Source organism: Puma concolor, chromosome A2 (genome assembly GCF_028749965.1).
Source record: "Puma concolor isolate L17-30 chromosome A2, mPumCon1.1.hap2, whole genome shotgun sequence".
Classification (NCBI taxonomy): Eukaryota; Metazoa; Chordata; class Mammalia; order Carnivora; family Felidae; genus Puma; species Puma concolor.
In genome coordinates, this window is record NC_141668.1 from 167,387,336 (window position 1) to 167,414,647 (window position 27,312).

A 27,312-nucleotide genomic window follows, 5' to 3' on the forward strand; every position below is an offset into this window, starting at 1 on the left:
TTATGTGTTTAAGAAGACTTACAGGATCCTGGGGGTTCAGGATAAGGTTAAGCCAAGATACCCTTTTGCCCTTAGCAAAGTGTCACCATCAAGGCAGCTGAGCTCCTAGAGGGAGGTCACTCTGCCGGTTTCGAGGACTTACCAACGGACTGTAGGCAGTAAGGGAATTTATATTTCATTTCTCTTTGTTTCCCACATCACCATGGCAAGCATTTAATGCCCTTACATCTTGATGAGGGTGATATTAGGTCTCCAGGAAATGGAGTCTATAGGTTTCTAGAGATTAGGCTATGGATAAGATTGCCTTTTTCTTGCAGTTTACTAAATTATCTGTAAACTGAAGAAGACTCCTTTACTGCATGACTGTGATCTCTATCAGTCAACCTTTAGTTTCATTCCTTTGTTCTTGGGCAGCCAGGAGTGTCCGAGGAATGTCACACATATCCCACCTGGGATGGATGTAGGTGTTCTAGCTTGTACTTTGCCCTCCACTAGCCTTATGCTCCCTCATCATGTCCACTGCCCCTCTGCACCTTGCCTCCCTGTGACCAACTTCCAACATCCCCCAACTCCGGATGTTGGGTATGCAGTTTCACCTCTGTATCCTAACATGTCAAATGAGGTTCCCATGAGGCCACTGAGTATCACACATGTGATAATGGTGTGAGTGGCTCAGCACAGCCTAACCTTTCGTGGGCTGCCCTGAACCTTGAAGAGGGCACTGCACCTGTGCACCCACATGGGCAGCTCCAGAGATGTCATTGTCTCCCCTGTCCCAAACCCCCTTTCAGCCAGAGTGCCTACAGCCCCTTTTGGAGCTCAGCAGACAGTTCTCAGTGGGGGCCACACCCCACCCCACAGGCATGGGATGACAGGTAGAGAATCAGGCAGGGGTCAAGGCTTCCTGCAAACAGAAACAAGTATAATGGGGCCCAGATGAATAAATGGCCCAGCCAGACAAGGAAGTGAGGAGGCATTGCAGACTGAGCAAGTTATATGAGCACGCGGAGAAGCCCAGAATAGCCTGCCAGTCCCCCTGCAGGGCTGGCTGATGCCGAGAGGGGGGGGCAGGGAGGGTGGGGGAGCAGCTGGCAGAAGCCTCAAGACAACAGTTGGACTTCGTGCTAATGCCTGTGGGAGCCAAGAAGGTTACAGCAGGGAAGGACATGACCATCAAAGTCGGTGCTTTACTCCATGTGCGTGCAGGGGTGCGCAGAATCAAGGCTCCCAAAGAAGTCCCCGTCCTGATCCCCAGAACCTGCGAGGATGTCACATGAAGCGGCAAAGGGCACTTTGCAGATGTGACTGAGATGGGAGGTGATCCTGGATGACCCAGTGTCATCACCAGGGTCCTTATGAGAGGGAGGCATCAGGGTCCCAGTCAGACAAGGAGAGCCACGAGGAAACACGTATAAGGGATGTGCTGTGAGGTTCAGCTGGCCCCCTGAGCCAAGGGGTGCAATGGGCTCTAGAAGCCCAAAAGGGCAGGAAGTGGATTCCCAGTTCCCCCGGTTGGAGCCCCCCTAAGGAACACAGCCCTGCCCACACCTTGACTTCAGACTTCAGCCCTCCAGCCCTGCAAGATAATACATAGGTATTATTTTAAGCCACCAAGTGTGTGGTCATTTGTTACAACAGCAGTCAGAGACTCCTACAGCTTAGGAGCCTGAAGTCTGGACCCCGGCTGCCTGGGTTCAAATCCCAGCTCCTCCCACCTAGAGGATCTGGGCAAGTGTTCAAAGCCCTCAGTCTCTTGGTCTGCAAACCAGGGATGCAGAAGAAACAAGTTTCATGAAATAAAGTGCTGTGTCTGAGTCTCATGGAGACCAACTCACTAGCGTGCATTCACGTATTCCACACCATAATTTTGCAGGGTCACAAAGCTGTGTTTTTACACCAAGTCCCCCGTTGCTGTAGAGTAGATGAGCTGAAAGGAGTGATTCTGCAGCAGGGAGGCCACAGACCACAGGGGTGCAGACAACAGACAGATGGACTGGGACAGTGAGTGCAGGGGAGAGGGAGGACAATGGGGGACGGCTTGGAGGATGGGCAGGGCTGTCAACGAAACAAAGTGAGGAAGAGAAGCAGGTGTTGGAAATAATAAACATACAGTCCACGTGCAGTGGGGTCTCACCACGTGCGGGGCACCAGGATGAGCCTCTGCCTGCCCCATGCCACTGGCTTGTCACCCAATGCTCAGAGGGACATTCATGGCTGTGAATGTCCAGCCTGCCCCTGCACCCTCCAGGGTGGGGGTCTCTGACGCTCAGGCCCCTCCTGAGCTTGAGTCAGGGGTGCGGGGGAGCGGGGGAAGCAGCCATGGGGCAGATCAGATCCAGCCGGGCCAAGTTTACCTTCCAGTTAATGAGTAATGAGTAGGGGGAGAAGGGGAGGCCTGGGCTGCATGGTGGGGGAGGTGCCCTGGCCGTGGGTCCTGGGGGGAAAATCTCAGAAAGCAGTGTAGCAAGGACCCCATCCTGGAAGTGGGGGGCCAGGAGGGAGGGGCAGTCCCCGCTGTTCCCAGGCCTGGCACCGACTCAAGGGTGAGGGTGGGGGGTGCAGCAGGGAAATCACTGCACTCAAGGGGGTGGGGGGGAGAGGGGTGCCCGGGCTCCCCCCGCCCAGAAATCCTCCCCCTTCCTTCCCCTTCCTCTCCTTCCTCCAGCTGGGGTGCCAGACGAAACTCAGGACACCAGTTCAACTGGAATCGGGGACACACAGCCAATACTGTGTTGGGGTTAAGTGCCTTCCAGAGACCCCACTTGGCCTCAACCCAGGCAGCCTGGCCCTCCGGCTGTCCAACCTGGAATGTTGGGCAGGGCACGCCAGCTAACGGGAATCCCATCCGCCAGGCCTCCTCCTCTCTCTCCCCTGCTGGCTTATCTTGCCTGCCATCCCTCTCCCACACTTCCGGGCACAAATGCACATTCCCCAGGATGAAGCTTCCAAGAATCCCCTCCTTCTCCCAGGCCCACCTCTGCTTCTGCCTTCACCCCTCTGGTCACTTCCTGGAGGTCGGGGCAAGGACCTTCCGCAGACCTCCACCACCATAGGCGTGAACCTTCCCTCCAAGCCCAGCGCTCTGAAGCATCTCAGCACCTTTGTCGAAACAGCAGGAACTATCATCAATCCCACTGTTCAGATGGATTAACTGAGGCTCTGAGAAAGCCAGAACCAAGCCTTGCTGGGAGGCACAGGCCAGCAGGAATGCCTTCCCAAGACCGTCAAAGCAGAAACCCTGACTGTTTAGGGCTATAATGCAACCAGGAAATGGGGTGGGGGAGGGAAATGGGAGTAATTGAGGTTTGGGGGATCCTAGGAGGTACCCCAACCTCTGTTTCAGAAGTTGAATCTCAGTTCTGGACAGTAAGCAGGTGCTTGCACCCTCCCTCTCCCAAAGAAGGGGTGACGCAATCAAGCAGACAGGGTCCAGGTTTGTTCTGTGTCTGCACACCTCCCCCAACTCCAGGCATGCAGCCTGGGCCAGGAAAGGCACATGGATTACAGGAAATCAGAGCTGGGTTCCCCATTAACCCCTTCCTTGGGACTTTGGAAACCAGGCCTTCAGAGATCAGGATCCCCCACCCACATACCTGTTGCCTCCCGTGCCCTGGACTTCACACACCCCTTCCCCCAGATGCACAACCTTGCTGGGAATCCAACAGGCACACATCAAATGACACCGAGGCAAAAACGCAAAGCTTCGCCAACATGCTGTCGTGGTGAGACAGTGGGGAAATCCAGCAATTTCCTGCAAGGCCAGCAAGGATGTAAATCAATACAATCATGGAGGGAAATACAGCCACATCTTGCAGGATTATTAATGCAAGTAGCTCTTGGTCCAGGGTCATGTCCTTTCATGGCAATGACAACTGTGACGTGAGTGCTATTACAACCTCATCTGACGGGGGAAACTGAGGCTCAGCGTGGCTATTAATCAAGCGCCAAAGTATACCTCTAAGTGTCAGAGCTGGAAAGCGATGCAGGTCAAGACCACTCACTGTATCCAGGGAAGTCTGTCCACGCGGAAGAGGCTGGTCGCTTTCACACAATGTAAAAGGAGGCAGTTGCCTCTAACACCAAGGAAGCTCTCTGGGCACTGATATTAAACGATCTCTGAGGGATACTGTTTACGAAGAAGGCAAGGCGTAACCCAGGGAGACCAGGAAGAATAGCAGGCAGAGAAGACTGGGAATTTGTTTTTAAAACTTGCCAGCATTCAAAATGCATATCTCTGGAAGGAAACAAGGGATTTGGTTTCACTGTGGCATCTGAGACCTGAATGGTTGGGAACGGGAACAGGAGGCAAATTGCCTTTTCCCTGTACATCTACGTGGACCCTTTAGGTGTTGAACCATATGAAGATATTAGCTATTCATAAAGAATTAAATACAGATGGAATAATAATAATTTTAATAATATTAACGATAATATTATAACATTAAGACAGAAAAAAAAGCTAGCAATGGGAAATTGCCTCACTGATGAGGAAAGTTTTTCTTTTTAACCATTATAGTCTCTCAGGCATCCTGACAAGGGTACATGAAGGGAGCTCCAGGTTCCACTTATATTAAAATATATGCTCACTGAGAGAGTGAACTTCTACACATACAGCAAAGCCCAGCTGAAATGTCCCCTCCTCTGAGAATTTTTACCTGACCTTCTACAAAGCAGGGTTCTTCTCCACTGGGAAGACACACCATGGGGCCGGGAGTGTCTGTGCTGGACCTCATCCCTCAGTCTGACCCCAGCATAGAAGAGGGACTCCAGCCACCAGCATAGAGATAGACCCATACGAAGGCATTGGTTAACAAACGCATGGCCAAAAGAAGACAGGGCGCCAGGCCCAGATACCTGGGGTGGGGAGCTCTCTGGCCCTCAGTGTTCCTCCACCACTAAGTAGGTGCAACAGGGAAAGGACCCTGTTTGCCAACTGACCTTGACCCTGAGGGAGACCTTGGCAGGGGGAAGGTGTGTCCATGTTGCTGGAGGACATGCCCTTGGGTTAGTTACCCCAGGACACACTGGCCCCAGGGATTGAAAAACTTAGGAAACGGTATTGAGCAATCTGGGGCAGCTCCAGGAAGGGGGAAGCCACGGGAGCTGCGGGCTGGGCTGAGGTTGCAGGGGGAGGCGGGAGCCAGATAAAAGGCAGCCTCCAGCAGCCTCTGCTCATTCCCTCCCAGTCCGCTTCCTCCGTCCCTCTGTCCCTCCAGCGTCCCTGCACCATGGGGCCTGCCTCGGGCCCCAGCCTGCTGCTGCTGCTGCTGCTTCCCATCCTGCCCCTGGCACCGGGGGACCCCATGTGAGTGGTCATGACCCTTCTCCAAACCGGGCTACTTGTGAGGTGGGGGTGGGGTTCAGGTCCTAGTAGAGTCCATGGCGCACGTGGGTGTCTGTGGAGGCAGGGGTCAGCGGGTTGGGATGTGAATGGACTTGGGCTGCCTGGGAGCTCATGATTTCATGAGCTGGGGGTTCATGGCACTCGGGTTACAATGGGAGGCGGATGTTTCTAGAAGCAGGGGTCTGCGGGTTTGGGTGCCTGTGGTGTGTTCAGTGATTCTGTGGCTGCAGAATCACTTGGAGGCCTCGAGATCTGACTTCACAGGATTTGGGGGCTTCGTGATATGTCGGTGAGGGTTGGAACCGTGGTCCCTAGAACGGCAGCTCCATCCCGTGTTCCACCTGACCTGCAGGTTCTCCATGATCACCCCCAACATCCTGCGGCTGGGAAACGAGGAGAAGGTGCTGCTTGAGGCCCATGACTATGGAGGGAACCTTGCAGTCACAGTCAACGTCTACGATTTCCCAGCGAAGAAGCAAAGGATGTTCAGCGAGACCATTGCTCTGATCAGGGAGACCGACCACATGGGCACAGTCAACATCAATGTGTGTGCACCTGCTGGAGCCCCTCCCACCTGTCTGAGTCTCCGCCCTGTTTTGAGCAGTTCCCACTTTGGAGCCCCTCCCCTCTCTGAGAATTCTCCTTCAATTAGCTTCTTCTATCCTGAGCCCTTAGCTTTGATCCCCTCTCCTAAGTGACGTCCTCTGAGCCCCTTGTCTGATTCCCCCTACTCATCCCCCTTTCTGATCCCTACCCATCTTAGACCCTTGCTCCCCACCCCCACTACCCCTCCGCTCCCAACCTGGGCACACCAGGGAGACCCGGAGTGGTGGACAGGTGCTATTGGCAGGAAGGGCAGACAGGTGTGGACCCCTCTGAAAGCCTGGAGCTGAATGCGGGCAAGGGGCCGGGAGGCAGCATCTCAATGATTCTCTGGCTATGCCTAGATCCCAGCCAACCAGGAATTAATATCCGGGAAGGAGAAAAAATTCGTGACTATCCAGGCGGACTTTGGGAGCACCGTAGTGGAGAAGGTGGTGCTGGTCAGCTTTCAGAGCGGGTACATCTTCATCCAGACGGACAAGCCCATCTACACCCCAGGCTCCACGGGTAAGGGGCTGGGCAGCAGCTGAGGACCCAGGGGCCAGATTGTGGGGAGGGGCGTGGCCTCACTTACCACCTCCTTTCTTTCCCACCATCTTCCAGTCCTCTATCGGATCTTCACGGTCAACAATGACCTACTGCCTGTGGGCCGGGCCGTTGTCATCAGCATCCAGGTACCAGCCAGCTGGGGACCAAGACACACCCCAGGCAAGACTCAGGGAGAGAGAAAGAGATTGAGACAGAGAAAGAGACTCTGGAAAGGGCAAGACTGCAGAGGCTGAAAGGCAAAGAAATGTGTAGAGCCTTGAACACAGAAAGAGTCCTGGACACAGGGCAGAGATCCGGGGATACCAGGCACAGTGATGCTTCTGCCCGTGGATTCCGGCTCCAGACAAATCTCTGGGGACCGTGTCACTCGGGACAGGTCACTTCACCCTCCTGGGCCTTGGTTTTCTCAGCTGAAGATTGAGATGACAGATAAAAACTCTCTGTAGCCCAATCCGCCTCCTGCTGCCAGGGGGCAGCCTCGAGCATCCAACTCCTGTCCCACCCTCCTCCACCCAGAGCCCTCCAGGAGCTCCCACCTCCTTGGGGTAAAAGCCTAAGTCCTCCCAGCACTCCCCAAGGCCCTGCAAGACTTGCCCTGTCCCCTACCTGTCCTCCTCTCCTCCTCTCCTCCCCCTCTTCCCCTCACTCACTCTGCTCCAGCCACATGGGCCTTATTGCTGTCCCTCCAACTGCCATAAAGAGCCAGCCCTAGGACCTTTGCACAGGCTGTTCCCCCACTACTCACAAAACGCTCTCCCTCCAAATACCCACATAGCTTGCCCCATCACGTCATTCAAGTCTCTGCTCAAATGTCACCGATGGCACAATTTTACAGAGAAGCCTGAGGACCTGTAAAATTGCAGACACCCTCTCCCAACTCATACACCCACGCACACCCACGCACACACACACACACACACACACACACACACTCCACTGGTCTCCCTTCCTGTCATCTCCTTTAGGCACCCTATAAATTGAATGTATTCATTTGCTAATTGCCCATTCCCTAGACCTCCAAAGAACCTAAATTCCAGACAGGATGGGTGCTTGGCATACAGTAATTTCATTACAATTTACTGGGCTAAGGCAGGAAAGGGGTGGGGGGGAGGGGGAATGGAAGGAGGAAGTGAAGGACAGAGGGAAGAGGTAGGTCGTTCTCAGAGGATCATCATGAGTACTTCTTGCAATCATGCAAAGTTAACAGGGACCAGGTCCTGACAGCCACAAGCTGACTGTGGGGATCGGTGGGATTTGTGGGGAACGGAGAACACACACCTCTAACGGTAGAGCCTCTGCCCAGTTCCAGTCAAATGTCGCCATGTGCCAACAGGAACCCGTATCCACGGTTATCCCAATTTCCAAGAGAAGCCAGAAAGCCAGATTTTTACATGATGTCTCCTGGTGTTTAGTTATTTGCAACGAATGACATACTGTGTGTTAGGTTGAACCACACGACTTTGTATTCTTGTAGGTCAAAGAGTCGAAGGTAGGCAATGCTGTGTGACTTAGCGCCCATAGGATGCTTACCACAGGGTCCCGCACAAAGTAGGTGATAAATGCTAGTTACTATCAGTGTTCAGACAGCCTCCGACGAGAGTGAGCTCCAGCTTACATGAATCATGTGCCAAGCCAGTGAGGGAGGGGCTATGTTCCTCTCCTTTTTCTAGCTGGGCACATTGAGCACAGAGACATCAAGTAATTTGCCCAAGGTGACACAGCGCGTAAGTGGGAGAGTGGGCATTTGAACCCAGGCTGACTGACTCAAGTCCATGTTCATAACCACTGCCCCAGTAGTCATGACACACAGAGAGTGTCCAGACACAGAGAGGAGGAAGAGAGCCTAGGGGCTAAGCCAGGTCTCTGAAGAGACACGCCCTCCCTGTCTCCACAGACCCCCGACAATATTCTCATCAAGAAGGACTCCCTATCTTCTCAGAACCAGGTTGGCATCTTGTCCCTGTCTTGGAACATCCCGGAGCTGGTCAAGTATGTCAGGCCCTCCTAGAGGGGGTTCCCTATGCCAAGGGAGGGCGTCTGGCTGGCTCACTCACTTGCCTTCCCCACAGTACAGGGCAGTGGAAGATAGAAGCCCACTATGAAGATGCCCCACAGCAGGTATTCTCTGCTGAGTTCGAGGTGAAGGAGTACGGTAAGAGGAGGAAGGAGTCAGGGTGGGGGCCCCAAGTGCCAGGCCAGTGCTGACAGCCTACTGGTGCCGTCTCGACCCCAGTGCTGCCCAGTTTTGAGGTCCAAGTGGAGCCTACAGAGAAATTCTACTACATTGATGACCCACAGGGCCTGGAGGTCACCATCACGGCCAGGTGAGGGGCTAGGAATGGGGCCAGGCGGGAGGGGAGGGGAGGGGGGCCAGGTGAGGGCTAGATGACAGGCCAGGTTGGCAGCTAGGGGTGGAGCCAGGTAGGGGCCGGGTAAGGGAACCCGGGTGCAGTGTGGTCAGGTGTGGGACCAGGTGGGTGCTGAGTGAAGAACCAGATACTGGCCAGGTAAGCACCAGGCGCGGGACCAGGGGTCCGTGGAAGTTTGCAGGCAGCCTCACCCTTCAGGAGAGGAGCATTGAGACCATCTTGCCTCTCAGGTTCTTGTATGGGAAGAATGTGGATGGAATAGCCTTCGTCATCTTTGGGGTCCAGGATGGTGAACAGAGGATTTCGCTGCCCCAGTCCCTCACCCGTGTTCAGGTGCTCTGCCCCTCTGAGCCTCCTCCACTTTGGACTTCCCCCTCCCTCACCTGCGCCCCTCCCCCTCTCTGAGCCTTCCTTCCTCCCCCAGATCGATGATGGCAGTGGGGAGGCCAGGCTGGAACGAAAGGTCCTGCTGAGCGGGGTGGAACCCTCCGGAGCAGATGCCCTGGTGGGGAAGTCGTTGTACGTGTCTGTCACCGTTATCCTGCACTCAGGTGAGGCCTGGTCTGAGGAAAGGGACCCAAATGAGGGGGGAGGCCCAGTGTGAGGGCAGAGGCCCAGAATGGATGTGGAATGCAGTGTGACAGGGGAGAACCAGTCTGAGGGCAAAGGCCAAGTGTAAGAGAGGATATCCAGAGGAAAGTGATACCCAGTGAGACAAAGGAGGCCCATTCTGAGGGTGGGGGGAGCCCCAGAATGAAAGTGGGATCCAGTCTGATAGAGGTGGCCCATTTTGAGTGGGGGAGGTCCAGAATGAAAGTGAGATCCAGTCTGTAGAGGAGGCCCAGTCTGAGGGGGGAGGCCCAGTATGATTGTGGGATCCAGTCTGATAGCAGAGGCCCAATCTGATGGGGGGAGGCCAGAATGAAGGTGGGATCCAGTCTGATAGAGAAGCCCAGTCTGATGGGGGAGGCCAGTATGAAGGTGGTATCCAGTCTGATAGTGAAGCCTAGTCTGATGGGGGAGGCCAGTATGAAGGTGGGATGCAGTCAGACAGAGGAGGCCCAGTGAGGGGGCAACCCAGAATAAAGGTGGGATCCAGTCTGATACAGGAGGCCCAATCTGAGGTGGGGAGGCCCAGAATGAATGTGGGATCCAGTCTGATAGAGGTGGCCCATTCTGAGGCAGGGAGGTCCAGAATGAAAGTGAGGTCCAGTCTGTAGAGGAGGCCCAGTCTGAGGGGGAGGCCAGAATGAAGGTGGGATCCAGTCTGATAGAGGAGGCCCAGTCTGAGGGGGGAGGCCCACTATGAAGGTGGGATCCAGTCTGTAGACGAGGCCCAGTCTGATGGGGGAGACCCAGTATGAAAGTGGGATCCAATCTGATAGAGGAGGCCCAGTCTGAGAGGGGAGGCCCAGTATGAAGGTGGGAAGCTGTCTGACAGAGGAGACCCAGTCTGATGGGGGAGGAACAGAATGAAGGTTCCAGCCAGTCTGATGGAGAAGGCCCAGTCTGAGGGAGGCCCAGTGTAAGGTGTGGTCCAACCTGGAGGGGTGGCCCAGGAACCTGCCCTCACAGCTGGCCCCCTCAGGCAGCGACATGGTGGAGGCGGAGCGTAGCGGGATCCCCATCGTGACCTCCCCCTACCAGATCCACTTCACCAAGACGTCCAAGTTCTTCAAACCAGGCATGCCCTTTGACCTCATGGTGAGACCCGGGGTGGGGCTGCCTCCCCCACCCTTCCCCTGAGCATCAGCCACGCCTCTGGGTCGACCTGAACGCCCTCCACCTGCCCCTGCGCTGCACCCGCAGGTGTTTGTGACGAACCCCGACGGCTCCCCAGCACGCAACGTCCCCGTGGTGACCCAGTACTCCAAATCACGCTCCTTCACCCAGGAAGACGGCATGGCCAAGCTGATCATCAACACACACAAAACCTTTAGGTCCCTGCCCATCACCGTGAGTCCTCACCCTCCTCTAGCCCCACTTCTGGGAAATAGGGGACTGTATTTGCAGGGAGGAACTCTGTCCTCTGCCACGGTCATCCTGCCACGTGAGGAGTGGGGTCCTTTTATTGTATCAGGGCATCCTGCCATTCACATAGAGGGTTTTCATCTGCATAGAGGGGATCTTATCTGCACCAGCAGTCTGGCCATCTGCATAGGTATATTATAAGGATCCGGTGATTACATTTGACCCACCTGGATAATCCAAAACAGACTCCCCATCCTCAGACCCTTAACTTAATCTCATTTGTAAAGTCCCTCTGGCCAGGGAAGGTACCGTATTCCCAGGTCCCAGGGATTAGGATGTGGACATCTTTGGGGGGCCAGAATTCATCCCCCTTTCCTCACCCAGGTAAGCACTAGGAAGGATGGTATCCCAGAGTCACGACAGACCAACAGGACTATGAACGCCCAACCCTACAGCACCATGAGTAATAACTACCTGCACATCTCTGTGCCTCGCGTGGAGCTCAAGCCAGGGGAAGATCTCAACGTCAACTTCCACCTGCGAATTGACCCCACCACCACCCAGGAGAACAACATCCGCTACTTCACCTACCTGGTCCGTGCCCTCCTAGGATCCCAGACCCCTCCTCCTTACTTCTGCAGCACCCCCAGTCCAGGGCCACCCCCCTCCACCTTGCTGATTCTTCCTTATGCCAACCTGTCTCCCCCAGATCATGAACAAAGGGAAGCTGTTGAAGGCGGAGCGTCAGACGCGGGAGCCCGGCCAGGACATGTACGCGATGCCCCTGACCATCACTGAGGACTTCATTCCTTCCTTCCGCCTGGTGGCTTATTACACCTTCATTAACAACAATGGCCAGAGGGAGGTGGTGGCCGATTCCGTGTGGGTGGATGTCAAGGACTCCTGTGTGGGCAAGGTAAGCTTCCGGAGCCTTCCTCTGCACCCATCTTGGCACTCCCCGCCTGGCCAGTGCTCGCTCCGTCTCTGCCTCTCTCCAGCCTTCTGGGTGGGTTCCCCAACCGAGACCCATCTTCTCCTTTTCCAGCTCCTTCTCTCCCCACCTCTGTTTCAGCCTCAGTATCTCCCTCCCTGCTGGCCTTTCCACCTTCAGTCTGTCTGTCTCCACCGTTGCCCCTTCCTGACCAGCACAGCACGGACACTGCCCTGGGCTGACTGCTGATGGAGACCCAGCCTGGCAGGGCTGACCCCTCACTCCTACCTCTGTGCACACCCCCCCCCCCAACAGCTGGTGGTGAAAGGTAGCAGGAAGGAAGAGAGGGTTTACCTACCTGGCCAGCAGATGACCCTCAAGATCGAGGGGGACCACGGGGCCCGAGTGGGGCTCGTGGTGGTGGACAAGGGCGTGTTCGTGCTGAACAAGAAGAATAAGTTAACTCAAAGCAAGGTGCGCCCCGTACCGCTGGGGTGTGGCGGAAGCAAAGGGGTGGCTTGGGGCTGAGGCGCGGGTGGCGCTCAGAAGGGAACCGGAAGTGGGGTTAGGCGTGGGCGGGACGGAGGCTGGGAGGGACACAGACGTGGCGCGGAAGTGAAGGCCGTGGGTGGGAGCGTAGATGGAGGAGTCCGCGCTGGGGGTGGTTGGCGGGGGCTGTGCACGCAGCTCTGAGAGGGGTCTGGGACCAGAACGCAGGGGCGGTCGGACATGTCAGCCTGGTGACCCCTGCCCTCCCGCAGATCTGGAACGTGGTAGAGAAGGCTGACATCGGCTGCACTCCAGGCAGCGGGAAGGACTATGCCGGCGTCTTCACGGACGCAGGGCTGGCCTTCCAGACCAACACAAACCTGCAGACCCTGGATAGGACAGGTGAGGGCCCGGGAGGTGTGGGGCCTGCACCCCAGATGCTGAGAGCAGGTGGAGGGCACTGTTCTGAGGTCCTCAGATGCTGAGAACAGGTGGGGGCCCTGGGTTAAAGTCCTGCCCCAGCCCCCACCTAGTGAATCACTGCCTACTGAGCCTCAGTTTCCTCATCTGTCAAATGGGAACAACAACTCATGGCTCCCTCACGGCTACTAAGAGGAGTACATTGGGGACCCTCAGTTGACGCTTAACCCATCTTGTTCGCGTGTGCCCTCCCCTCAGATCCCGAGTGCCCCAAACCAGCTACCCGGCGCCGCCGCTCGGTGATGCTCACAGAGAAGAGGATGGACAAAGGTGGGGCCCCCCACCCTTCCTCCAAACCCTGCCCATCTGGGATCCAGCCCAGGAGGGAGCAGGGCAGGGCCGGGCCCTGGGGACGTCCTACCCTTGGTCCGCCCGAGCTCCTCCTGCTTTGAGGTCCCAGCTGAGGCCCTGACCGGTGTCGTGTCCACGCAGCGGGTCAGTACCCAAAGGAGCTGCGCAAGTGCTGTGAACATGGCATGCGGGAGAACCCCATGAAGTTCTCGTGCGAGCGCAGGGCCCGGTTCATCCAGCACGAGGCCTCGTGCGTGAAGGCCTTCCTGGACTGTTGCAACTACATCACCCAGCTGAGGCTCAACCACACCCGTAGTGCCCACCTGGGATTGGCCCGGAGTGAGTCCACTTGCCTGTGGGCTGGCCAGAGTGGGGAGGCTGGGTCAGAGGGGGAGGGCCTGGTTTGATGGAGGAAGGGCTGGCCTAAACTAGGAGGCTGGCCAGAGTAAGGAGGCTGGGTTAGAGGGGGGAGGGCCTGGTTTGAGGGCGGAGGCCAACCAGAGTGGGGAGGCTTGGTCAGAGGGTGGAGGGCCTGTTCTGAGGGTGGAGAGGCTGGTCTAAGGGGCAGGCTCTGTGAGAGTGGGGAGGGCCTGGTTTGAGGGAGGAGGCCAGCCAGAGTGGAGTGGCTGGATCAGAAGGGGGAGGGTGTGGTGTGAGGGGAGAGGCTGGCCAGACTGGGGAGGTTTGGTCAGAGGGGGGAGGGCCTGGTCTGAGGGGGTAGGACCTGTCTGAGCGGGAAGGCCCAGTAGGGGGGGAATACCTTCAGCCAGAGTTGGGAGGCTCAGTGAGAGAGGGGAGACCTGGTCTGATGGGGAAGGTTGTGGTCTGAGGGAGGAGGCCCAGCTAGAGTGGGGATGCTCCGTTAAGGAGGGGAGGCCTGGTCTGATGGAGGAGGGCCTGGTGGGAGAGGATAGGACCTGTCTGGGTGGGGAGACCCTGTCAGAGGGAGGAGACCCAGCCAGAGGGGGGGGGGGCTTGCTAGAGGAGGGAGGACCAGTCTGATGGGGGAGGGCTTGGTCTGAGGGGGTAGGACCTGTCTGGGGAAGGAGGACCTATGTGAGAAGGGAAGGGGCCAGTCTGGGAGGAAGGATGCCTCTGTCTGAGCGGAGAGGAGAGCCTGTCTGAAGGGGAGGGCCTATCTGAGGGGAGAGGGTCCACCTGTCTGAGAGGGGCATGTGTACCCTTCTGTGGAGGAAGGAGGGACTGTCTGAGGGGGGAAGTTGTTTCTGTCTGAGATGAGTTTTTAGCCTGCCTTTACCAAAGAAAACTCATTTACGTTGCTTTCCAAAGAGGTGCCTAACTCAATGCCTAACAACATCTGTTAATTTGTTTTCATTCATTCATTCCCTCCCTCCCTCATTCATTCATTCACTAATTCATTCATTCATTCATTCATTCATTCATTCATTCAGTTCTGGATAAGACAAAACATGTGCACACTTGAAACTTTACATCTCGGGCCAAATAAATCTTTTTTTTTTTTAATATATGAAATTTATTGTCAAATTGGTTTCCATACAACACCCAGTGCTCATCCCAAAAGGTGCCCTCCTCAATACCCATCACCCACCCTCTCCTCCCTCCCACCCCCCATCAACCCTTAGTTTGTTCTCAGTTCTCAACAGTCTCTTATGCTTTGGCTCTCTCCCACTCTAACTTCTTTTTTTTTTTTTTGTTCCCCTCCCCCATGGGTTTCTGTTAAGTTTCTCAGGATCCACATAAGAGTGAAACCATATGGTATCTGTCTTTCTCTGTATGGCTTATTTCACTTATCATCACACTCTCCAGTTCCATCCACGTTGCTACAAAAGGCCATATTTCGTTCTTTCTCATTGCCACGTAGTATTCCATTGTGTACATAAACCACAATTTCTTTATCCATTCATCAGTTGATGGACATTTAGGCTCTTTCCATAATTTGGCTATTGTTAAGAGTGCTGCTATAAACATTGGGGTACAAGTGCCCCTATGCATCAGCACTCCTGTATCCCTTGGGTAAATTCCTAGCAGTGCTATTGCTGGGTCATAGGGTAGGTCTATTTTTAATTTTCTGAGGAAACTCCACACTGCTTTCCAGAGCGGCTGCACCAGTTTGCATTCCCACCAACAGTGCAAGAGGGTTCCCGTTTCTCCACATCCTCTCCAGCATCCTGATTTGTTCATTTTGGCCACTCTGACTGGCGTGAGGTGATATCTGAGTGTGGTTTTGATTTGTGTTTCCCTGATAAGGAGCGACGTTGAGCATCTTTTCATGTGCCTGTTGGCCATCCGGATGTCTTCTTTAGAGAAGTGTCTATTCATGTTTTCTGTCGGGCCAAATAAATCTTAAGCCAAGAGAAATTTCTCTTCCAAGAAGCCCATTGAAAGCAGAACCAGAGTGGTCCCCACCACAAGGCGGCCCTGACAGAACTGGTGGGAATCCTACCTGCCATTTGCTCAGAGCCTTTGAGCCCAGTGAGGCCTGATGTCTGCTTTTTAAAAATGCTTTTTGATGTGTCTTATGCAGAGAAAGGCCTTTCTGCTAGGATGGGTGCAGTGGAAACCAAGCACACAGAGAGCCCCCGCACCACGGGCAGCATGGCCCCTGTCGTGAGGGTCCCCCTGGCAGATTCCCTCTCGGCCCGCCCTGTCCAGATTGCTCTTTTAAACCCCTGTGGGCAGAGTGGTGCTTGCTGCACTGACCCTTCTCACTGGCCCTTTGAACACTTCTTTTGCACATCCCATCGTTTTCATGGGGGACCAGAAACTGTGTCGTCCAAATTGGGCTCTGAGAACAAGGGCCAGTGTGAGCGGCTCTTGAAACCGAGGGAAGTTACCTTATCGACCACAGGATGAAAAGTCACGAAACAGAACCCCTTTGCTTAAAAACTAAGGAAGATGGGGAAATGCCATAAGCGGCAGTCTGCCCGATCCAAGCAAACATAATCATTTTTTTTTAAATCTTTAGACTCAAGCAGAAAAAGGAGAAATGGGCATAAAAACCTTTTATCCCTCTGAATCATTTGAGGCCACACCATTGAGGCCCCTAATTAGCTCCGTGTGGAATTTCTAGAAGCAAAGATATTCTCCCACAAAACCACAGCACAGGCATCAGAATTAGGACGTTGATGTTGACTTGTTACCACCACCAAAACCTCCAGCCCCGTTCAGGCTGGCCAGTGGTTTCCCTTTGGTTTGGTCTGGATCCTTTATAGGAAAAGGATCTGTGCAGGAACAGACGTCGTGTTTACTGGTGGGGTCTCCTTAGTGTCCTTGGATCTGCTCAACCCCTGGCAGCACAGCCGTCTTGAGTGACTTTCACGTCCGGCTATTTGGGGGGCTGTCCCACGGTTTGGGTTGGCTCCATGCTTCCTCGTAATGACATCCAGGTTTTGCATTTGGGGGCAGCACTGTCACAGGAGAGACACTATGGATTCTCAGTGCATCATGTCGGGAGCCCAAAGACATCGATTTGTCCCATTGTTGGTGCTGTGAGTCTTGATCACGTGATTAAGGCGCTGTCTGCTGGGTCTCTCCGCTGTAAAGTTCCTCCTTAGTCCTGGATAGTCCATTTCTAAACCTCTTTCTGCTATCAGATCAGGGCAAAATTAAAGCCAAGGGAAAATTTCCCCCAAATCAATTTTTATGTAGCCTGTATGACAGTAGGTATGGATCCTTATATGGTAACACATACCTTTCGTGCACACCTATATTTTTATTTTTTAGTTTTTTACCTTTTGGCTTAGAAATATGCAGTCACCTCTTAAAGGCAGACATTGCCAAAGGGGACACATATTTTTGTATTATTTTAGCTGGAAGGCTAGCACGCCCTCCACCACCACCCCCCAAAAAAAGACAAAAAGATTCCCTACACACATGAGCAAAGAGCTGTATCTTCAGTCTGTGCAAATTATTCTAATCTAGGCTTGCTGCCTTCTGCTCCAGCGACCTACAGACTTTCTTTCTCAAAGAGGAAAACTAGACAAAAGTATCCAATGGGATATGGCTTACACATGCTCAGATGTTTTCTCCCCCAGCCTTATGTAATTTCTTTTTTTTTTTTTTCCTATTGTCAAGTTAGCTAATATACAGTGTAATCTTGGCTTCAGGAATAGATTCCCATGATTCATCACTTACATACAACCCCTCGTTGTCATCCCCAAAGTGCCTTCCTCAATGCCCATCACCCATTTCCTCCCCCCTCCTAGCCCTGCCCCCATAAATCCCCAGTCTGTTCTCTGTATTTAAGAGTCTATTATGGTTTGCCTCCCTCTCTGTTTCTATCTTAATTTCCTTCCTTTCCCCTTTGGTCTTGTGTTAAGTTTCTCAAATTCCACATATGAATGAAGTCATATGTTATATGTCTTTCTCTGACTGACTTATTTCGCTTAGCATAATACCTTCCAGTTCCATCCACATTGTTGCAAATGGCAAGATTTCATTCTTTTTCATTGACGAGTAGTATTCGATTGTATGTATGTGTGTGTGTGTTTGGGCTCTTTCCATAATTTGGCTATTGTTGAAAGAGCTGCTATAAACATTGGGGTACAAGCGCCCCTATGAATCAGCACTCTTTATCCTTTAGATAAATTCCTAGTAGTGCTATTACTGGGTCGTACTGTAATTCTATTTCTAATTTTTTGAGGAATCTCCACACTGTTTTCCAGAGTTTGCATCCCAACCAACACTGCAAGAGGGTTCCCCTTTCTTCACATCCTCTACATCTGTTGTTTCCTAAGTTGTTAATGTTAACCACTCTGACCCATGTGAGGTGGTATCTCAATGTGGTTTTGATTTGTATTTCCCTGATGATGAGCGATGTTGAGCACCTTTCCATGTGTCTGTTTGCCATCTGTATGTCTTCTTTGGAAAAGTGTCTATTTATGTCTTCTGCCCATTTCTTCACTGGATTACTTGTTTTTTGGGTGTTGAGTTTGGTAAGTTCTTTATAGATTTCAGATACTAACCCATTATTTGATATGTCATTTGCAAATATCTTCTCCCAGTCCGTCAGTTGCCTTTTAGTTTTATCGATTGTTTCCTATGCTATGCAGGGGCTTTTTATCCTGATGAGGTCCCAAACAGTTCATTTTTCCTTTATTTCCCTTGCCTTCGGAGACATGTTAAGTAAGAAGTTCCTGCAGGTGAAGACAAAGAGGTTGTTGCCTGTTTTCTCCTGTAGGATCTTTATGGTTTCCTGTCTCATATTTAGGTCTTTCATCCATTTTCAACTTATTTTTGTGTATGGTGTAAGAAACTGGTCCAGGTTCATTCTTCTGCATGTTGCAGTCCAGTTCTCCCAGCACCATTTGCTAAAGAGACTGTCTTTTTTCCATTGGATACTCTTTCCTGCTTTGTTGAAGATTAGTTGGTCATACATTTGTGGGTCCATTTCTGGGTTCTCTGTTCTATTCCACTGGTCTATGTGTCTGCTTTTGTGCCAATACCATACTGTCTTGATGATTACAACTTTGTAATATAGGCTAAAATCCGTGATGGTGATGCCTCTGCCGTTGGTTTTCTTTTTTATTTATTTTTTTTATTTTTTTTAACGTTTATTTATTTTTGAGACAGAGAGAGACAGAGCATGAACGGGGGAGGGTCAGAGAGAGAGGGAGACACAGAATCTGAAACAGGCTCCAGGCTCTGAGGTGTCAGCACAGAGACCGACGTGGGGCTCAAACTCACGGACCACGAGATCATGACCTGAGCTGAAGTCAAAAGCTTAACCGAACTGAGCCACCCAGGTGCCCCTGGTTTTCTTTTTCAACATTACTTTGGCTATTCAGAATCTTTTGTGGTTTCATAAAAAATTTAGGATTGTTTGTTCTAGCTCTGTGAAGAATGCTGGTGCTATTTTCATTGGGATTGCATTGAATGTGTACATTGCTTTGGGTAGTATCAACCTTTTAACAATATTTGTTCTTCAAATCCTTGAGCATGGAATGTTTTTCCATTTCTTTGTGTCTTCAATTTCATTCATTAGCTTTGTATAGGTTTCAGCGTACAGATCTTTCACCTATTTGGTTGGGCTTTCTAGGTATTTTATGGTTCTTGGTGCAATTGTAAATGGTATTTATTCCTTGATATCTCTTTCTGTTGCTCCCTTATTGGTGTAGAGAAATGTAACCTATTTTGGTACATTTATTTTGTATCCTGCGACCTTACTGAATTCATGGATCAGTTCTAGCAGTTTTTGGTGGAGTCTTTTGGAGTATCATGTCATCTGTGAAGAGTGAAAGTCTGGCTTCTTCTTTGCCAATTTGGATGAGTTTTATTTCATTTTGTTGTCTGATTGCTGAGTCTACAACACCCAACACCACATTTAACAACAGTGGTGAGAGTGCACACCCCTGTCATGTTCATGATCTGAGGGGGAAAGCTCTGTTTTTCCCCATTGAGGATGATATTAGCTGTGGGCCTTTCATATGGCTTTGATGATAAGGTATGTTCCTTCTACCCCAATGATCTTGAGAGTTTTTATTAAGAATGGATGCTGTACTTTGTTAGATGCTTTTTTCTACATTTATTGACAGGATCATATGGTTCTTATATTTTCTTCTATTAATGTGGTGTATCACATTGATTGATTTGCCAATATTGACCCAGCACTGTAGCCCAGGAATGAATCCCAATTGATCATGGTGAAGGATTCCTTTAATATACTGTTGAATTCAATTTGCTAGTATCTCAATTTGTTGAGAATATTTGCATCCATGTTCATCAGGGATATTGCCCTGTAATTCTCCTTTATAGTGGGGTGTTTGTTTGGTTTGGCAATCAAGGTAATGTTGGCTTCATAGAATGAGTCTGGAAGCTTTCCTTCCATTTCCGTTTTTGGAACAGCCTCAGAAGAGTAGGTATGAACTCTTGCTTTAAATGTCCTGTAGAATTACCCTGGAAAACTATCTGGCCCAGGACTCCTATTTGTTGGTAGATTTTTCAAAACCAATTCAATTCCTTCACTGGTTGTGGGTCCATTCAAATTTTCTATTTATTCCATTTTCAGTTTGGGTAGTGTGTGGGTGTCTAGGAATTTGTCCATTTCTACAAAATTTTCCAGTTTGTTGGCATATCATTTTTCATTGTATTCTTGAATAATTGTTTGTATTTCTGTGGCGCTGGTTGTGATCTCTCCTCTTTCATTCATGATTTTATCTGTTGGGGTCCTCTCGCTTTTATTTTTAAGAACCCTGGCTAAGAGGTTATCAATTTTATTTATTCTTTCACAAAACCAACTCTTAGATTCATTGATCTGTTCTGTTTTGTTTTTGGTTTTTTTTGGATTCTATATTGTTTACTTCTGCTCTTATCTTTATTATTTCTCTCCTGCTGCTGGCCTTGGGCTTTCTTTGCTGCTGCCTTTCTAGTTCCTTTAGATGTGAGGTTAGGTTATGTATGTGGGACCTTTCTTGCTTCTTGAGATTGGTGTGAATTGCAATGTGTTGTCCTCTTAGAACTGCCTTTGCTGCATCCCAAAGGGTTTGGACTGTCATGTTTTCATTTTCATCTGCTTCCATACATTTTTTAATTTTTTCTTTAATATCCCAGTTTACCCCTTTATGTTTTAGTAGGATGTTCTTTAATGTCAATGCATTTGGGGGCTTTCCAGATTTTTTATTGTGGTTGATTTCAAGTTTCACAGTGTTGTGATCCAAAAATGTGCATGGTATGATTATAATCCTTTTGTACTTGTTGAGAGCTGTTTTGTGACCTAGTATGTAATCTATTTTCAAGAATGTTCCATGTGCCTTCAAGAAGAATGTGTATTCTTCTGCTTTTGAATGAAAAGTTCTGAATATATGTTAAGTCCATCTGGTCCAATGTGTCATTCAGAGCCATTGTTTCCTTATTGATTTTCTGCCTAGATGATCTTTCCATTGCTGCAGGTGGAGTATTAAAGTCCCCTCCAGAACAACAGTATTATCTACATGTTTATTTATGTTTGTGATTAATTGATTTATAGGTCTGGGTGTTTCATGTTGGGGGCATAAATATTTACAATTTAGCTCTTCTTGATGATGGACCCCTCGTTTATGATATAATGGCCTACTTCATCTCTTGTTACAGTCTTTGTTTTAAAATATAGTTTGTCTGATACAAGTATGGCTACTCCAGCTTTCTTTTGATGTCCCATAGCATGACAGATGGTTCTCCGTCACCTCACTTTCAATCTACAGGTGTCCTTAGGTCTAAAATGAGTCTCTTGTAAGCAACATATAGATGGATCGTGTTTCTTTATCCATTCTGATACCCTATGTCTTTTGATTGAGGCATTCAGTCCGTTTACATTCACAGTGATTATTGAAGGAGATGGATTTAGTGTCATTGGGTTATCTACAGGTTTCGCACTTATGGTGATGTCTTAGTCCCTTGTAGTCTTTGCTGCTTTCCACTCACAGAGTCCCGCTTAGGCTCTCCTGCAGGGCTGGCTTAGTGGTCACAAACTCCTTCAGTTTTTGTTTGGGAAAGCCTTTATCTCTCCTTTTATTCTTAATGACAGCCTTGCCAGATAAAGGATTCTTGGCTGCATATTTTTCCTATTCAGCACATTGAATATTTCCTGCCACTCCCTTCTGGCCTGCCAAGTTTCAGTGGACAGGTCTGCTACTACCTTTCTGTGTCTACCCTTGTAGGTTAAGACCTATTTTTTCCCTAGCTGCTTTCAGAATTCTCTTTATCTTTGTATTTTTCCACTTTCACTATGATATGTCATGGTATTGGCCTGTTTATGTTGATTTTGAAGGGAGTTCTTGTACCTCTTGCACTTGAATGCCTGTTTCCTTCCCCAGATGAAGGAAGTTCTCAGCTATAATTTGTTCAAATAAACCTTCTGACCCTTTCTCTCTCTTCTTCTTCTGGAGCACCTATGATACAGATTTATTTCATTTCAAGGAATCACTTAGGTCTCTAATTCTCCCCTCATGGTCTAAAATTTCCTTGCCCTCCTGTTTTTAGTTTCATCATTTTCCATAATTTTATCTTCTATTTCACTTATTCTCTCCTCTGCTTCTTCCATCCTTGCTGTCACTGCAGCTGGGTTATTTTGCATCTCATTTACAACATTTCTTTTTTTTTTATTTTTTTTTTCAACATTTATTTATTTTTGGGACAGAGAGAGACAGAGCATGAACGGGGGAGGGGCAGAGAGAGAGGGAGACACAGAATCGGAAACAGGCTCCAGGCTCTGAGCCATCAGCCCAGAGCCTGACGCGGGGCTCGAACTCCCGGACCGCGAGATCGTGACCTGGCTGAAGTCGGACGCTTAACCGACTGCGCCACCCAGGCGCCCCTTTTTACAACATTTCTTAATCCACCTTGATTATTTCATAGGTCTTTGATCTCTTCAGCAAAAGATTCTTTGCTGTCTTCTATACTTTTTTCAAGCCCAGCTATCAGTCTTATGACAGTTTTTCTAAATTATTGTTCAGATATATTGTTTAGATCTGTTTTGAGAAGTTCTCTGGCTGTCATTTCATCCTGGAATATCTTTTGAGGAGAATTCTTCCATTTCATCATTTTGGCTAGGTTTCTGATTTTTACACATTTTAATAGCTTGTTATGCATCCTGCACCTGTGAGTCCTACTATATTAAGAATAGGTCATACACTGCCCAGGTCCTGGGACTTCCAGAAGTGTTTGTGGAGTGTGATCATGCACTCTATTGCATATTTGGCTGTTCTATCCCACTGCTCATGGTGGTGATGGTTTGGACCTTCCACCAGGTGTGTTTTCCTTTGTTCATTGAAGGAACCCTGGAAAAAGGAAAGGTGAGGGGAGCCTGATTCCCATACAAAGAAAAATGAAAGGGGCATAAAAAAAGGTCGGGAAGAAAATCAAATAAACTATAAAGTTTATTAACTATAAAGTTAATCCAGAGATGTGTAGAGATAAATATCTCTGGGGACAGTGGAGAAATGGGTGTGTTCTAAACCCATAATGCCCTCTCCTCACCCGTGCCTCCTAGGTGACTTGGATGAGGATATAATCCCGGAAGAAGTTATCATTTCCCGAAGCCAGTTCCCTGAGAGCTGGCTATGGCGCATGGAGGATCTCAATGAACCTGCGAAAGATGGGTAAGGCTGAGACACCCCCCACCTTAACCCAACCCCCAGGCCAGCTCCTATGGCAGCCCAGACTGGATCACTTCATTTGTATGTACCCTATGCACCTCTTTTCTGGAATCACTGTGCAACTCCACAACCCAGCCTAGAAAGAAGATCAAGAGTCAGGCTCCCTCCATGTGCCCAGCCCCCACCCATCCCTCCAACATGCCCCTTGGGACCCTTCCACACCAGCTTCCCCCGTACCTCTGACACCTGCCTCTTTTTAATATCCCCACTTCTCCTCCATCCAGAATCTCCACAAAGACCATGAATATATTTTTGAAAGACTCCATCACCACCTGGGAGATTCTGGCCGTGAGCTTGTCAGACAAGAAAGGTGAGTGAAGTTGGTGCCCCCATGCTCAGTGGGCAGAGATCCCAGGGACACTGGGCATTTTCTCATCCCATCCAGAGAGATCCCCTGTTTCTTGGTGTCTGACACTCTGCTCCCAGGTGACTAGAGGAGTGTCAGATCCTATTCTGTGGGAACATAGTGCTTTTTGTAAATAAATTTTCTTTTGAGAAAAGTTTTAGGTTCACAGCAAAATTGAGGGGAAGATACAAAGAGTTCCCACATACCTCCATTCCACCTACCCCTTACATACAATCTCCCCCATGTTGACATGCACAGTCTCTAGAATAATTTGCAGCAAAAAACACCCTTAAGGGGTGATGTTGACATGTTGACAAGGATAATGGGTAAAGTGATTAAGAAAATGTAAAAGAGGAAGCAGGATGAAATGCATGATTGGAACACAGACAGATTGTGAATCTTGGGTAAAAGGTATCCCAGGGGGTGGGGGATCCACCACAGGGAGCTGGCAAGCCCTGGTCTAATGTGATGATCTCAGGCAGGCCTGAGAGCAGGATGAGGAGAGAGAGGCAATAACTTTAAGACCAGATGAGCAATATTTTCATGTGATGATTTTGAAAAAATCAATGTGAATCCAAAAAAAAAAAAAAGTCAATGATGAACAAATATCTCCATTGTAAATAGAAGCCACCACCACTCCGAACCATATTGGAGTTTGAGGCAAGAGGGCAAATGTGTGCCCCCTGCCCCCTGTACTTGATTTAGGTACATTTTGTGGGGGGTTTTAATATTTATTTATTTATTTATTTATTTATTTATTTATTTTTGAGAGACAGAGAGAGCATGAGTGGGGGAGGGGCAGAGAGAGGGAGACAGAGAATCCAAAGCAGGCTCCAGGCACTAAGCTGTCAGCACAGAGCCCAACGCAGGGCTCGAACCCACAAACCTGTGAGGTCATGACCTGAGCCAAAGTCAGAGGCTTAAGTGACTGGGCCAATGAGGCGCCCCATGATTTAGGTACATTGTAAAGGTTAATTTTTTCCCTGAGCATTAAAGTAGTTGAAAAAAATATTGAAGCATTAAAAAGGACATGTGAAGACTCAGGACAGGAGGCATGAATATCTCTTTCATGCGAAACCAATGTGTTTAATAATTTTGTTTTGTTACCATTTATAATACATTACACATTATTATCACTTCCCTTTCCTGGCTTCAAGATGTTCAAAACCTGCGTCTTTGCTTCTCTTTTTTAACTGAGGGAACTGAAACGGGCAGTTTCTCCTGACCGAGGGAGGGTGGTGCATGCATTCATGGGGCACATACTTTTCCTTTCGTCTGGAGCTCCAGTAACAGCTCAGCACACTTCTGGTCGGTGGCCCCCGCCCGCGTTTCAGATCAGAGCATCTTCCTATCTCCTCGTTGTCCCTGTTCGCATATGGAGGGCCTGCGTGAGGTTTCCTTGAAATAAGAAAGGTTCTTGCAGCTTGAAAAGAGAAACTTGAAAGGCACAGTTTAGATCCCTGCTTCTGAAAGCCTGCTCCCCGAACCACTAGCAATCTGGCAAAGGTGCTTTCCCTGGGGGTTTGTAGAAATTCAGAATCTTGGACCCCACTCCTGACCTGCTGAATCAGAACCTGCATTTAACATGACCCACGGGGCGGGGAATGGGGGGTTGTGTGTGTCTGGAGGTTGGGGAAGGCCTGTCCTGCACCAGGGTCTCTGCACCTCATCACTGATGTTGTTCAGGGCTGGGTGGTTCTCTGTGGAAGGTTCTCTGTGCAATAACGGATGTTGAGCAGCATTCGCGGCCTCTACCTACAAGACTTCAGGAGCACCCCCACCCCCGTTGTAACATGTCCCCAAAATATCCCCAGAAGTTGCCCAATGCCCCCTGGGAGTGATGGGGTCAGCATCTTAAGGGGCCCTATGGTTTTTCTATTCTGCTCTCTGTACCCTTGTGACATCTTCTCAATACTGTTGTCTTACCAGGTACGATTATATTTTTAAGCTTATTTATTTATTTTGAGAGAGAGAGAGGCAGTATGTTTGAGGGAGGGGAAGATAGAGGCAGAGAGAGAGAATCCCAAGCAGGCTGTGCACTGTCGGCTGTACAGGGCCCAATGCAGGGCTCGAACTCATGAACCATGAGATCATGACCTTGAGCTGAGAACAAGAGTCAGATGTGTAACTGACTGAACCACTCGGGTGCCCTGGTTGATATTTTTTTAATTAATGGGTTTTCTTAATTTTTTTTAATATTTATTTGTTTTTGAGACAGAGACAGAGACAGAGTGCGAGCGGGGGTGGCGAGGGGCAGAGAGAAGGAGACACAGAACCTGAAGCAGGCTCCAGGCTCTAAGCTGTCAGCACAGAGCCCGACATGGGGCTCAAACCCACAAACTGTGAGATCGTGACCTGAGCCGAAGTTGGACGCCCAACCGACTGAGCCACCCAGGGGCCCCTAATTAATGGGTTTTCTTAAACAATTTAGGTCTACAGAAACAACTGAGAATTACCACTCACTCCTCAATTCCCCCCCCAATTCCCATCTCTACCCCTTTTTTGCATTAGGTGGTACCTTTGCCACAATCCCTGGGACAACACTGATACATTATCATCAACTGCAGTCAAAAGCTAGGGTTCCCTTTCAGTGATGTACCTTCCATGGGTTTGGACCAACATGCGGTGACATGTAGCTGTCCTTCCAGGGTCACGGAGAGTAGGCGTTTCTCTGCCTCAAACATAACACGGATGGTGTGTCAGAAGTCACTCTGTGTGTGGTTCTCTCTCTCTCCTTCCAGCTTGTTCAAGGGAAAAGCGAAGTCTGGTGCAAGGATGTCCTCATCTCCTCTGTAGGTCTTGACTGAGTTGGATTAGCAAGGAGAGAGCAGGTCTGCTTTCTGCAGGCACAATGTGAGCTGGCCAGTATTTAACAAAACAAAACTGTTTTGTTTCCCTGGAGGTAGCCTCCTGTTTGTGGTGCAAAAGCTGGTTTTTCACCCACCAGAGTAAATTAAATCTGGCTTTAAGAATGTGAAAACATGGGGCGCCTGGGTGGCGCAGTCGGTTAAGCGTCCGACTTCAGCCAGGTCACGATCTCGCGCTCCGTGAGTTCGAGCCCCGCGTCGGGCTCTGGGCTGATGGCTCAGAGCCTGGAGCCTGTTTCCGATTCTGTGTCTCCCTCTCTCTCCGCCCCTCCCCCGTTCATGCTCTGTCTCTCTCTGTCCCCAAAATAAATAAAACGTTGAAAAAGAACGTGAAAACAGGGGCTGCTGGCTGGCTCAGTTGGAAAAGCCTGTGACTCCTCATCTTGGGATTGTGAGTTCGAGCCCCACATTGGGTGTAGAGATGGCCAAAGATAAATAAACTTTTTTAAAAATGTAAAAATGAATGGTAGATAAGAAATGGTAACTACCTCCCATGACTATAACAGACCCCTGCAAGAATGAGAAATAATGACCGTAGGTTAGGAAATAAGGATTTTCAAGGCTCAAGGTTCAAGCCTCTATTTTTTTCCATTGCTGAAAAATAAGGTATATATACATATACATATATATATGTATACTAAATTTTTATGTATTTCTTTTCCTTAACTGTCTTTTTTAAGTGTTTATTTTGGGGTGGGGGGAGAGGAAGAGCACGCGGGCAGAGAGAGAGAAGGAGAATCCCTAGCAGTCTCCACACCATCAGCTCAGAACCTGACACCAGACTCTAACTCAGGCACCCGGAAATCATGACCCGAGCAAAAATCAAGAGTCAGATGCTTAACCGACTGAGCCACCCAGGTGCCCCAAATTTTAATACACCTTTGGTGCAACATTATTTTTATTTATTTTTTTAGTGTAACATTTTTAATATGATAATGCTTTTGCAAATTCTGTTTGCAT

General features: G+C 49.9%; 1 protein-coding gene across 1 annotated transcript in view; it reads left to right on the plus strand.

Moving 5' to 3' along the window:
* Nucleotides 1–5,164: 5,164 nt before the first annotated feature.
* Nucleotides 5,165–27,312, plus strand: part of LOC147583830 (complement C3-like) — a 40,210-nt gene continuing 18,062 nt past the window's right edge. The window contains exons 1-19 of the mRNA XM_086699298.1: nt 5,165–5,305; nt 5,697–5,889; nt 6,292–6,454; nt 6,551–6,621; nt 8,391–8,485; nt 8,566–8,648; nt 8,730–8,820; nt 9,096–9,198; nt 9,290–9,416; nt 10,454–10,569; nt 10,675–10,821; nt 11,221–11,430; nt 11,546–11,752; nt 12,083–12,241; nt 12,529–12,658; nt 12,935–13,006; nt 13,169–13,366; nt 22,974–23,082; nt 23,364–23,449. Of these exons, the coding sequence (XP_086555424.1) occupies nt 5,229–5,305; nt 5,697–5,889; nt 6,292–6,454; nt 6,551–6,621; nt 8,391–8,485; nt 8,566–8,648; nt 8,730–8,820; nt 9,096–9,198; nt 9,290–9,416; nt 10,454–10,569; nt 10,675–10,821; nt 11,221–11,430; nt 11,546–11,752; nt 12,083–12,241; nt 12,529–12,658; nt 12,935–13,006; nt 13,169–13,366; nt 22,974–23,082; nt 23,364–23,449 (2,437 nt within the window). The 5' untranslated portion in view covers nt 5,165–5,228. The remainder of the gene's footprint in view (nt 5,306–5,696; nt 5,890–6,291; nt 6,455–6,550; nt 6,622–8,390; nt 8,486–8,565; nt 8,649–8,729; nt 8,821–9,095; nt 9,199–9,289; nt 9,417–10,453; nt 10,570–10,674; nt 10,822–11,220; nt 11,431–11,545; nt 11,753–12,082; nt 12,242–12,528; nt 12,659–12,934; nt 13,007–13,168; nt 13,367–22,973; nt 23,083–23,363; nt 23,450–27,312) is intronic.